At 38.2% G+C, this 12,478-nt stretch overlaps 1 protein-coding gene across 1 annotated transcript in view; it reads right to left on the bottom strand.

Annotated features, from left to right (window-relative positions):
* LOC146476335 (uncharacterized) overlaps positions 1 to 12,478 on the bottom strand; it is a 72,637-nt gene that overhangs the window by 51,251 nt on the left and 8,908 nt on the right. The window contains exons 2-5 of the mRNA XM_085114901.1: positions 10,781 to 11,155; positions 8,704 to 8,941; positions 5,396 to 5,553; positions 3,161 to 3,323 (exon numbers count right to left, since the gene is read on the bottom strand). Coding sequence (XP_084971027.1) covers positions 3,161 to 3,323; positions 5,396 to 5,553; positions 8,704 to 8,941; positions 10,781 to 11,155 — 934 coding nt within the window. The remainder of the gene's footprint in view (positions 1 to 3,160; positions 3,324 to 5,395; positions 5,554 to 8,703; positions 8,942 to 10,780; positions 11,156 to 12,478) is intronic.

Here is a 12,478-nt window from a genome sequence, read left to right as displayed (position 1 = left end):
TAATTCATTGCTTATTGGATGTTAAGGATGGCCTGCATGTAAGATACGTCGCTGATCTGGGGCATTAGCGTACACATTCGAAGTTACGAAGTTGGAATTTTTGACCCACCTCTCCTCCAGAAATAAATAAGTCCTCTCCAAGCCGATAAATTTTCACATTCAGTACCTAATACCTGCCCAAATTTTGGCATTCTTTCTGTTTATTTATTTATGCTTTGCTGTTGTTTTTTTTGGTGGGGGGAGGGGTGACCGGACGTAAGTTTGTGTCGTCGATCAAAAACACTGTGAGGGAAATTTGCATATCGTCGTGCGAAGGAAAATATCCTGGTCGGGACAATGGAAAGTTGGTCTCTTTCAAATCCCAAAAGGGACGTGTCGGTTTGTGAGTGCAGTGGAAACAATATAAAACTCAGTCAATGTCAATGCATATTTCCAGGCACGTGCAAGCCTACGGACTTAGTATAAACCGTGATGAAATCAGCGACGAAATGGTTGTTATTCTTTGCCGTGCAGGTAAATAAATGTAACATTTCACACGCGAATGTTTCATTCTCTTGTCACGAATAGTTTACCATAACTGAATTTGTGATTGCATTTTGTGAGAGCAATTTTTTTTTTTTGGGGGGGGGGGGGGGTGCGGCTATTATGATCATGCGTTCAATCAGTCACCCAAGCTTCAGTCCAGCTTCATTTCCTTTGTTTTTGTTTTCATTCGGTTATTCTGTTTTCTTTTTGTTTTGTTTTTTTGTTTTTTTGTTTTTTTGGCTTTCTTCACGATTGCCATTGTGAAACAACCCCATTACAAGAGGATATCAAAACACATACATCCGGTGTTACATCCCATTACATTGTGTTACATCCGGTCAGCAGTTGTGCTTCTCGGACTTCCGGCCTATGCGTGCAGTTTATTTACCATTCTTGGCTTGTCGACTATCGCAATATCTGACTCGATTTTAGCCAAAGACGTTACTTTGGATTGTTCAAAGGCATGCATTCAGCTTTGTACATCGATCTCGACACATTTACTTTACTTCCTGGCTGAATAATATTGATGAATTTAGGTGCTCGACGGCAGAAATCGAAAGCATTACGACCATGTTTTGGACTTTCTCAACTATTCTTTGTCAAGTGTATGCGGGCTACTTGTATCATCATCCCTGGTCTGAAACATAGCAAACTGGATATTCGATGGGAGTAACTGTTAGTCTGCGCTAGATTTGGTCAAAAAGACGGAACGTGTGAAGGAAAGACACTGGAGAGAACCACGCGACGAAAGCATCCTGAAGAAATTCCTAAAACCCTCAAGGTAGGTTTTGTATCAATTTATATTTCATCAAATTTGTTGGCCAAAACCTTATTTACTAAATGTAGGTAGCAGACAAGATGATAAAAGATACTTTTGAAGCTGATTTTCTCTCTCTAAAGCCTGTTTGAGCTAAATACTAGAGCTCTCAAAATTACCAATTTTGCAATTTTTTTCAATTTGTCCCAGGTGTCTTCAGCGCCCATGGCCAGAATATAGTTTTCCCCAAATTGAATTTATGATATTTTGAAACTTCAATATCTATGTAATCTCTGCTGCTAATTTGGATTATGTGGAAAGAGTACTTTCGGAGAAATAACGAATATCGTTGTGCTTGGTTTTCCTGCTTGTCTAAATGGCTGACAGGGAACATAGTAGGACGAGCATTTTCTTCTTGTTTATAAAACCCAAATTATTGTAACGGCAAATTTTATAAACTGGAAGAGTGGTTCTACCATCTGTATGAATTTCATTTGAATTGGTTCACATGCACCCGAGAACCAGACTCGTTTACTTTTACTTTTTGAGAGTGGAACTTCTGCTCAAAACATGGTCCCAAGGCCGACTTCATCTAGTGCGGTTACCATGGCAACGATACATCTGCCGATCCAAATATGGTTGTTTTTGTCTATCCCCCAAGGTAACCTAGCTACACGCAAAAATTGAAGAGGGGTTAAAATTTTTCATTTCCAACTTTGCTTCACTTTCCTGGAGAATTGCTCTTAATACTGCGATTGAGACAATTATTGTGAAAGAAACTTGACTTACTTACTCCAGGTGGCGCTGTCTAAATTTTTCAGGAAACGGAACATAAGCAAAAGGATAAGAACGAGGGATTCAATCTGATTAAAGTTTATTTTAGTGTGAAGTAAAGTGGATGTGTATTTTATCAATTGTTTCAATGCTAAGCAATATCGGGAAACACTTCCGGTAACTCCGACTGTGAGATTTACGGCGTCCGTTGTAATTATGTAGCCAATATGTTACAGCGATACATTTTTCAATTTCCGCCCGTGAGAGATACAGCAGATTGTGTGTCAAGTGGTCGCCTACGGGAGGTTAAAAACAACTGAAAATTCTAAACAATCATCTCTAAAAGTGGTCGCTTACGAGAGGTGGTCGCCTACGAGAGGTTCCATCTATAGTGATTTGACTTGAAAACGTTTGGTATTTTGGAAAAGTGGCCGCTAATGAGAGGTGGTCGTTTACGAGAGGTGGTCGCAAAGGGAGGTTCGCCTTCTCAAACCTCCCGTAAGTGACCACCCAAAATGCCAAGATTTAGTGGTCGCTTACAAGAGGTGGTCGCTTACGAGAGTCGAACCACAGGGAGTCCCTTCCGGGGGCGGGAAGAGGTCTGACATATTTACTTATTCAAAAAGAATTAATTGCATACATTTATCTAGTTACAATACGAGCAGTGCTAGGTTGTTACTAAAAGTTCCTCGTAAACTCTGAGTAGCGTAGTACATACAGCCAACATGGAGACCAGACCATAAGTTTCAAGTGGTCGCTTGCAAGAGGTTAAAAACAATGAAAAATTATAATGCCGTCACCTCAAAAAGTGGTCGCGGTCGGTTATGAGAGGTGGCCGTTTACGAGAGGTTCCAACAATAGGGCTTTGACCTATTTGGTTTTTTGGATAGGTGGTCGGGTATGGGAGGTGGTCGCTTGAGAAAGGTGGTCGCTCATGGAGGTTCGACTGTACGTTTCTGCAACAACAACCAGTCCATGTGACAGATTAGAGTGAATTTGGAGAAACTTGGATTTCAAGGCCAAATTGTCAATTGTGCCATTATAATTATATAATAATATACACTGAGTTGTACCTGCACTACAATTAAAAAATTACAACTATACCTTTTCCGGGGTGAAAACTGTTGTCGTTGTTTGGTGAGTTGGAAGTCAATCGCGAATCTTGTCGACAGTGTTGCAGTAGGGTAAAGAAACCTCTTCCTGCAGGGCATGTGAAGTATCTGATGGCATTAAATGTTCCGTCTGAACAGGCAGACTGTTCCTCCTCCTACAAGATGATCAAAATGAATTTTTACAATCTGTTATTTTTTCCGCTGTAGTACATATTAGTTCACTGTATTATGATCAAATGACAAGCAATAAAGAGACTGTTAGTAGCTATTAATATCATCACTTCAGGGTTGTTGTCAAGTCTTTAATATTATTAGCTGGCTGCGCAAAGAAAGCTAGCAAAAAACTACAGAAAGTTTGACGCTTTATAGCTGTTGTATTTAAACCATTTTCACATTCCAAGTTGCCATACATTTTCATTGTTATTTCTGTAGTAGCCAGCTGCTGATTCCAAATGGCAGCCTTGTCATTTTGCTATGTTCTCCTTGTTTTAGTTGAAAAACACGGAGATTCCTGTTTAATTTTTCTTTGTCATAATCAGGCCCGTAGCAAGGCTAAAACAACTGAGGGGCCGAGCAAATTGGTTAAACAAAACTACCCCCCTCCCCCTCCCCGTCACAAAAAAACAACAGACTAAATAGGATGTTAAAATTGAACGAGAACGTCAAAACAGCAGTGGATTTAATTCAGTAAGCAAAACAATAACTTTGGCTCTTGGGAGGACATATTTGTGTGGCTTTCCTCACAATGCCCGAACTTGTTATAAACTAAGGACATTTTTTTTCTTTAAACCCACTGGCCTCAGGAAAACAAAGTGAGCTTTTGACACAGGAAACCTGAGATCAGAGGACATCAAAACAATGCAGTTTTACGAACGGGAAACATCATCGATTACCAATGCATTTTTAGTGATTTTCTACTTAACCCTTTCCCGCCCAAGAGTGCCATATGGCACACGATGCAATTATGAGCTCAGTATTTGGTCAATTTGTGTGAAATTTGCACAACCAAAAGATCATGGAAAGTTCTACAAATTGAAGGCATAAAATCATGCCCCCCTCCTACATGAGACTTGATTTACCACCCCTCAAACTTTTGGATTTTTTTTCCTTTGTACATTGAGGGTCCAGTTGATATCTTACAACAAGCAATGTAGTGAGAGCTGTACATTAAGCTATAGTTTAGGGGGATACCCAATATGTACAACGAATAGGAAAATTTTCAACGTTTTCCTTCTTTCGTTTTGGACTTTTCTCACTCTAATATGTGACCTCCTCCATCTCTATTGGTGTGATTTATAGCACACCCCAGAAAATACCTTTTAAATGGTATATCACATGTGGTGTCCCAGTTAATAGTCAGCAATTTAGAAAAATTCGGCATTTCCCTCGGGCAGGAAAAGGTTAAACTGACATCTTTTGATCAGTTAGCACTGACATAAAAAAATAACAATGAGAAATAGGCAATTTACGATCAGGATTTGGGTAATTACAGTGTAGTTGTCATGCTGATCACACAAGGACAATTTGCTATCCTCCTACAATAAACTTCAGATGTCCTGTTGCACATGCAAGCTCACCAATGGAACTCTTCAAGACTCAAGAAGTGCAACCAAATGAAGGCTCTAAAGACTTACAAAGAGGACTGAAGTTTGCACCCTAAGTGGTACCTATTAAAAAATTTAGCTTCCTCCTGAATTTTGGAAAAGGTGGCCAATGAAAACTTGAGCACTCTTTGTGAAACGACACCGAATCACAGGTTTTGTGGCCCCGAGAAGCTTTAGAATAATGCAAAAGAGAAAAGAAAGGAGAAAGAAGAGAGAGCAGCGGAAAAAAAAACAATGCAACCTTTTGTTTTTATATTCATCTCGCAAGTTTGGAAACCTTTTGCACCACACTGTCCAAGAAGCACGACTTAAGCGGGCCTGTTTTCAAAAATCCAGATAGATACATAATATTGAAAATAAACAGAAAAAAATTTTTCATCGTTTCTTCAGAATTTTTTTCAAAGATGTCATGTAGAGGTTACATATGCACGTAGCTTTCATGTCGCTTTTACCAAAGATAAAAAACGTACCACAAATAATTCAGAATCTATCAAGATTTTTGTGGCTTTAAAAACTTTTGCCATGAGCAAAAAGGCTAGTAAAAGATAGAACAAACAACAACTGTCTGTATAGATATCTCCCACAGGTATGTGAGAAAGACATTTAGAAACAATCCTTCTTACCAATTCCAGGCCTGCAACCAACTTATCCCTCACTTGTGGAAGTTGTCCAATCCACCTAATGACACCATATCTGGGAAGACCTTCTGCCATTGGAACCTCTACCATAGAACCCACCTTAAAGTCATGCAGAACATCAACAGCTGTTTGACCCTCTGCACCTGAACACATTAAAAAGCTGTTAATTTGTAAACATTACAACATGCACTACCTACTCCAGAAACTACATGTGCGGGGAGACTGGTACGAGTGAGGGATTATGGGATCATTTGGGTAAACAGATGGATGCCAACGAGTAAGTGCATATTTCGGCCATCAGCTGGTAATAGTGTTAACAAGAGATACGCTACGCCGAGAAAATGCGAAAAATGTAGTTATTGGTTGGTGTAATGTCCATCCATTTACCCAAACAATCCCTCACTTGTACCAGACTCCTTACAGTCTCCAGAGTGAAAAATAAGAAACGAATATTTCAGAACATGTGAATTTCTGTTTGTAATGTTCAATGTTTTTTTTTTTTTGTTTGTTTGTTTTGTTTTTTAATTGAAAATTACTCAACGGGATTTTCTTTACGATGATGTTTCCTTACTGTTTATTTAACAATTATTCCACTTGCGCGCGTTGGATATGAGATGATAGATAGCCAACGAGGCGCGTAGCGCCGAGTTGGCTATAATCATCTCATATCCAACAAGCGCAAGTGGAATAATTGTTTTATTATTAACAATCACGAAATATTGCTAGATCTGACTGATTTCGCTGTGCAAGAATAACCAGCAGACAATTTAATGGTCGCCATTTCTTGGCCATGGTATAATGGCTCATATACCATGGCCGCTTAGCCAATCAAATCCCTGGAATTGCATTATACAATGATTCAGTTTTTAATAATCATAATTACTTTACTTTATTTAAGCATTTTTAAATGGTTCGGCTCCTTGTCATATTGTGATTATCGGTAGTTAAAATATACACCTACAAGGTAATCCAGGTGATCAACCAAGGCAATTTTACAGGTTTCATATACTAACCTGAAAACATATTTGGACTATGCCTCATTTTCTGCATGTGCTCCTAAACTGTACTGTTAGTTTTTGTAGAACGGTGTCTCCTCACAGAGGGATAAATTAATGCATGGTTTATGCAAGAAAAGATCTTCTAAGGACTATTGAAATCCAAAAAGAAAATTGGGGCTAACCAGGTATTTATCAAAGCTGATTAAAAAACAATAATTCTCAAAAGCTTTAAAATACATAACAACGTATGGAATTTTTTTCCAAACTAAAACTTAATTAATTATCTCTGAAAAAATGTGTGGAGCCCCAATTTTCTTTTTGGATTTCAACAGGCCTTAGTCTTAAACCAAATAAAAATACGCGGCTTTGAATAAAGAGCCACCATCCTTAAGAAACTAGAGTTTCATGGACCATCCTGAGATGCACAAACAACAACAACAACACTTTATTAAAAAACAGACAGTTACAAGCTGGTTATATAGTTTACCTACCCGCAAATAGCTGAAGCTAGTCGAGGCGGGTAGGTATGTCTATACTAAACTAAATACAAATAAATTTGGTGTTTACAACTGAATTGACTAAAATAAAAGTTAAATAGTAGTAAACAAAGAAGCTAGCTGATAGAAATTAAACGATTGTTACATATTCACAAGCTATTCAGTAACAAAAGGAAGAACCTTCCCGGCTTAAGTCAATTTTAAAACTTAAGTTACTTTTTTATTAAAACAGCATTTAGCTGGGAGGAGGTGTGTGTAGTTTGTTGTGGGCCAAAGGTGCAACAAGAGATACGCTACCCCGAGAAAGGTGAGTTTGTCATGACATTCCAGGGACACGGCTCGGTCTGACGTCTGATTTGAAATCAACTTTGTTTTCAACGAAGGCCTGTGTCTTAATAAATGAACTTCTCCGAGAAATAGTTGCTCCGGAAGGACCGTACATCATCCTTCTTGGCATATGGTGAGGCAGGTAAGCGTGTGTTTACGTTTCAAGCAAATTTTAGCGAGGTTTTCGAAGTGCTTTCCTCAAATGACGGGTCAAATTTCATTCAAATTTGACTTCAAGTCTCATAACACATATACAGTCAGAGTAAAGTCATGCACGTAGACCAGAGATTAACCCCTCAAAACGGCGTTTGAACCACTGAGAAAGCACCTTAAAAACACAGCAAAACACACCGGGTTACAAGCTTTTTCAGACTTTATTATAATTTTTGCGGGTTTTTATGGGAGTAGTGTTGTCTAATTTTCGATTTAATTTTAACGCCATACATAAAAAGCGCAAAAAAAGAACGAGGCCAATATCCAGCCATCTTGACCGAACAAGCTTGGTCAATAAAGGATTTATTATATGGCTTTATCTTCGAGTTAAAGCTACAACAACAAAACAAAACAGAACATGAAACTGTTCTGCTCGAAAAGAAATTCTTCATAGCCGGCCGGTATAAGATTTATTTTCAGTGCATTTTTGGATTAGCATGTTATCATGGAAAACAAGGACTCCTAAATTATATTAAGGCTCTAACTTTTGAAATTATATGCAAACATAAGCCGAAAAATAGAGCAGGTAAATCAGAAAACTGGACGGAGCTTTGATAAGATTTTGTTGTTTACAACATTAGCAAGACACGGCTAAATTAAAAACGTGAGCTTCTTCGGCGAACTTGGGAAAAACACTTTTCTGAACTGCTCTAAACACTTAATGATTTACCAAACAGTTTAGTGGGCATTTTCCCCCAGAACAACGAGAAAATCGAAGAGAAGATTGCATTGTTGCTCGGGATTAAACTTTCAATGCCAAGCGGATGGGCAACAGGTAATCCCGATCGGGCAAGATACCTCCATCTTGCCCGCTCGGGTAGCCAATTACAGCGCAGGATTTGAGTCATCTTGCCCGCTCACGGAACCAGCCATATAATAAAAACTCTTATATCCCACTTTGGTGACCTGTGCTGTTACTACAGCCCAGGGAAAAAGAGATTTTATTCTCAATTGCTTGTCAAAAATGCTGGTCTTGAAACAACGAGCTCTTAAACGAAAAAAAAAAATAACGTATTGAAAATTGACTTTTTTAACGCCTTCAATTAGTAATTCGTGTATGTATGTCCATAACACCGCCTGCCTAGATTAGCTCGCTATTTGCTGGCGGTGTTCATTGTAAGTAACTTTTTGGAAAACTTAATAAACTTGAAACTTGAACTTGAACTTGAATAAATACACCCAAAATGAGAGCAGGGATCCTGCGCGACCCTGACGGGTCCAAACTATTTTTATAAATGAATTTTAAAGGGTAGTTTACCTGATGAGCAAGCACCATAACTTAATGATTTTGCTGGAGGTTCATCCTTGCGTATTTGTTCCTCAACCTTCTCTACAACTCTCACAGACGTCCTTGTACTTCTAGCATTAACAGGGTTCTCATCAAAGTCTTCCTCTGGTATAACAGCTTCAATGGGTACAAAAAGTGCATAATCTTTTCTACAAACAAAAACTTGTCTACCGTGAAGCTTGCCAGTGCCACGTCCATCCATTGTGTCCTGTTTAATAAATACACGTAAACACACAATGTAAGCCTACACTATACTGCACATATACAGTGTATTGAGACATGGCTCGCAACTTTATTTGACTCTTTGGAAGGCGGTAGGTAGAACTGATCACACAGACACTGAAGGTGTCCACAAACTGCAGAAATTGGCCTGTTTTTAAAATTGCAAAATAAACTGGTCAACTTTCAGACAGAAGCACAGCAAGTCTTACGCTCAGGTTTCTTTAAAGGGGATTCAAACTTAATATGTACAGTAAAGCTCAAAAGTAAGTTACCATTTGCGTCTCGTTTCGCAGGCTACACGAAATCGCATCGCACGAGATTCACTGAAGCGGAAATTATGGCATAATTTACCAGCGATTTATTCTCTGTAGGAACGGCTTTCTGCAATAAGCCAACATTTTCATCAACATGCAAATTATCCAGTTATCCCCATAAATTTGTTGTACACCATCTCTTAAGCCCCATAAACTACTCCATCTCAACTTTCACTTGCCAAATTCACTGGGATTCTACAACCAGGTCTTGGTATTTTCAATCTTTTCCTGTTGTTATTACTAAAAGTAATCAGAGATTATAGGGGTGTGTTCGAACTCTTGCACTGAGCAAATTAAGCATTGGGAGGCGGCGTGGCCAAGTGGTTAGGGGCGCCGGACGTGTAATGTGGAGGCCCCAGGTTGAAGTACCGCTCCATCACAGTTGGGAGTTTTAACACATTTATTTTCAGTTTTCATTTTTTTTTTTTTTTAATGGTGAACTCTTTCCAATTCAATTTGACGTTATACATTGTAATCTTTATTGTTATATACTTTTTAAGCAGCTTTTCTTTATTGGTAAAATCCTCATCTTTACAGAACACTTGAAGTTTTCTTCCGAAATTAATACCCGCAGTTCAACGGGAGCGCTAAGGTAGTTTGTGCGCCACCCGCTTTGAAAGAAAGAAATCCAGTGCAGTCACCACGCAATTCCTTCGGCAAACCAAAATGCTGAGACAAAAAATGCATACAAAAGTTAACACGCAGAGAAAAATCTAAATTTTAAGAATTACGGAGATTTATTTTCCGCTTTCCCTCTGAAGCTCCTAGTTTACAGCGGTTACCAATAACACGCGACCTGCGGCCTTCAAACGAGTCCGATAAAGTTGCGTTTTGGTGGACATCAATCACAGAAAACCGGCAAAATTATTTTGAATTCTGACAAGAGTGAGAAAAGCTTCATTAATGATTTCCGAGTTGTAGTTGTAGGCATGCTAAGATAGAACCTGCTCTGACCAAGCAGTCCCTAAGGGCAAGTACATGTAGTCCCGAACAAAAAAAATAGCACTGGTCCCCTAATTTACGAGGTTCAAGCGTAGGCCTGAAGGGGTGTCTACAAACACGACAAAGTTACATGTAACATTTTGATGTAATACATGTAACTACTGCATGTACATACAGAGAGAGAACAGATTCCTAATTAAAGGAAAAGATATAATACTATGAATATGTAAAACTTGGGGGAAGGGAGGAGGGAGAGACATACATGGACAAGCATGCTTGAATGACATTGCCAAGTAGGACATAACATGCGATTACTTTTTACTAATAACAACAGATAAAGCTACCAAAACACAAGACTGCTGCAGCAACACAATAAACACAGAATAAGTTAATTATACTAGTAAGCAACTTACCAGTTGCAAGAAAACAATTATTGTCCCCATTTTGCCATAAGATTATGGTTTGTATCTTGGCCAGTGTAACTTACACTTCCCTTTATGGGGTAATTGCTCCGTTTAATTATGTCATTATTTTAGTGCTGTACATTTGTTTAAACCTTATTCACTTACTAGTTCCAAGCCAACCACTGTCCACAATTTTCTATCCCGATCTCTATCCTTCCCTATATAACGTACAGATCCCCTTACGGGGTGACCGGTATCTAAGAATGTCACAACCCTTTGATAAATTTCAAGCAGCTGCTCTGTATCACCCTGAGAACAATTTTCTTCATTCTTCTTTGTCAAGAATGATGGCATAACAGTTTCCTTCAGTCTTGATGTAAGATTACTCTGGTGACTTTCTGCCCTTTTCGAAGATTTTGAAATGGGATCGTCACGTGGTGTTAGTTTATCAAGTCCAACAAACACAGCAGAGTCTGCTGGACAAGTAAAATATCGCTTGTTTCTAAAAGTTCCATTTGATGTCCCTTGACCTGGGTTAACCTACAAAAAAGAGAAAGAAAACATTGAAAACTTAATTTAGCTTTATATTTCCTTAATAAAGTACACTGTGCCTTAGAATTTTTTTGCCGATTGACTGATGAACTGACTGACTGACTCACGAAAATACACATCTATATTAGTACCTGCAGAATCAATCAAATTAATTACTGGTATACACACTGTATCTAAAATACTGTGTACTCTCTGGAAAAGTAATATCCAGAAAGCATGGTGAAATTTTTTTTTGACTGAATAATGTGACTTTTTATTTAAAACAATCAATGACAGCTCAGTTTTTTAATCTTCTTACTTTGACTAGTTGATTTTGTTCCTTCCAAGACATACTTGGATGTGTGCCCTGGTTTTAAATAAAATAAATTAAATTGCTGGAATGGCTGAATTGCCTTCAAAATATTTTCAAGAAAACTAAAAAAATATCCAAATGGGAGAAATTGCAACAGCAGGGTGAAGCTCTAAAACCAAAAAGGTGTAGTGTACGTATATAAGTGTGATAAAACTGCTTTTATCTTGCTGTATAAATATTGTAACAGAAGTCTACGCAGCATGGAAACCAAAATAAAGTACTCAAAACCATTTAACCCCTAATATCAAAGAACAGATTCTCCTATCTCGTCCCCATACGTTTCTTATAAAAGTACTGGGGAGAAGTTATAGCATATTTGATATCAAAAGGAGAATGTTGATGAGCACAAAAGGGTTAGAGAAGTTCTAGTTTGTGATTTGGAAACTAAAATAGCAGCAGTTGTTCAAAACAAATTCAACAAGGCCCACTAAACAAGCCAGTAGGGTAAAATACAGAACAAAATCCTGGAATGTTAATGTCTTGTTACAAGTAAGGAGCAACAGGTTTGGTGTATAATAGTCTGGCTAAGGGAAAGAAAGTGCCTGAGATGAGAACTGTGGTGTAGGGCATGCACACTGGATCAGCTGTCTGTGGTGAGCTGCTAAGAAAAAGGGGCCCAGTACCATAGGTAATTATCACAGTCAAAGATTAGAATCTTTATATTCACATTTGCATAGTTCCTCTACTCCAAAAGAGTAACACCGCCAAGCTTTAGTTATTGTGGAGGGGTATTATAGAATAGCTTACCCCTTGAACTAAGGAAAGTAACATTGCTTTGTGATTTTAAGGGAAATGTTGCCAACAGTATTACTACAGTTCTTGGTGGGGGTAAATGCATCTTTGAAAGAAAACTGTTTCTTTGAAACATTATATTTCTTCTTTGATTTGAACCTCCATTCTAATTAGTTTAAGTTAGTTGGTTAGTTAGTCAGTTAGTTAGTTAGTTAGTTAGTTAGTTA

This window comes from Pavona decussata, unplaced genomic scaffold, assembly GCF_977016875.1.
Source record: "Pavona decussata unplaced genomic scaffold, jaPavDecu1.1 SCAFFOLD_78, whole genome shotgun sequence".
Lineage (NCBI taxonomy): Eukaryota > Metazoa > Cnidaria > Anthozoa > Scleractinia > Agariciidae > Pavona > Pavona decussata.
The sequence above is the reverse complement of the archived record's forward strand: the minus strand, read 5'-3'. Positions and strand labels throughout refer to the sequence as shown.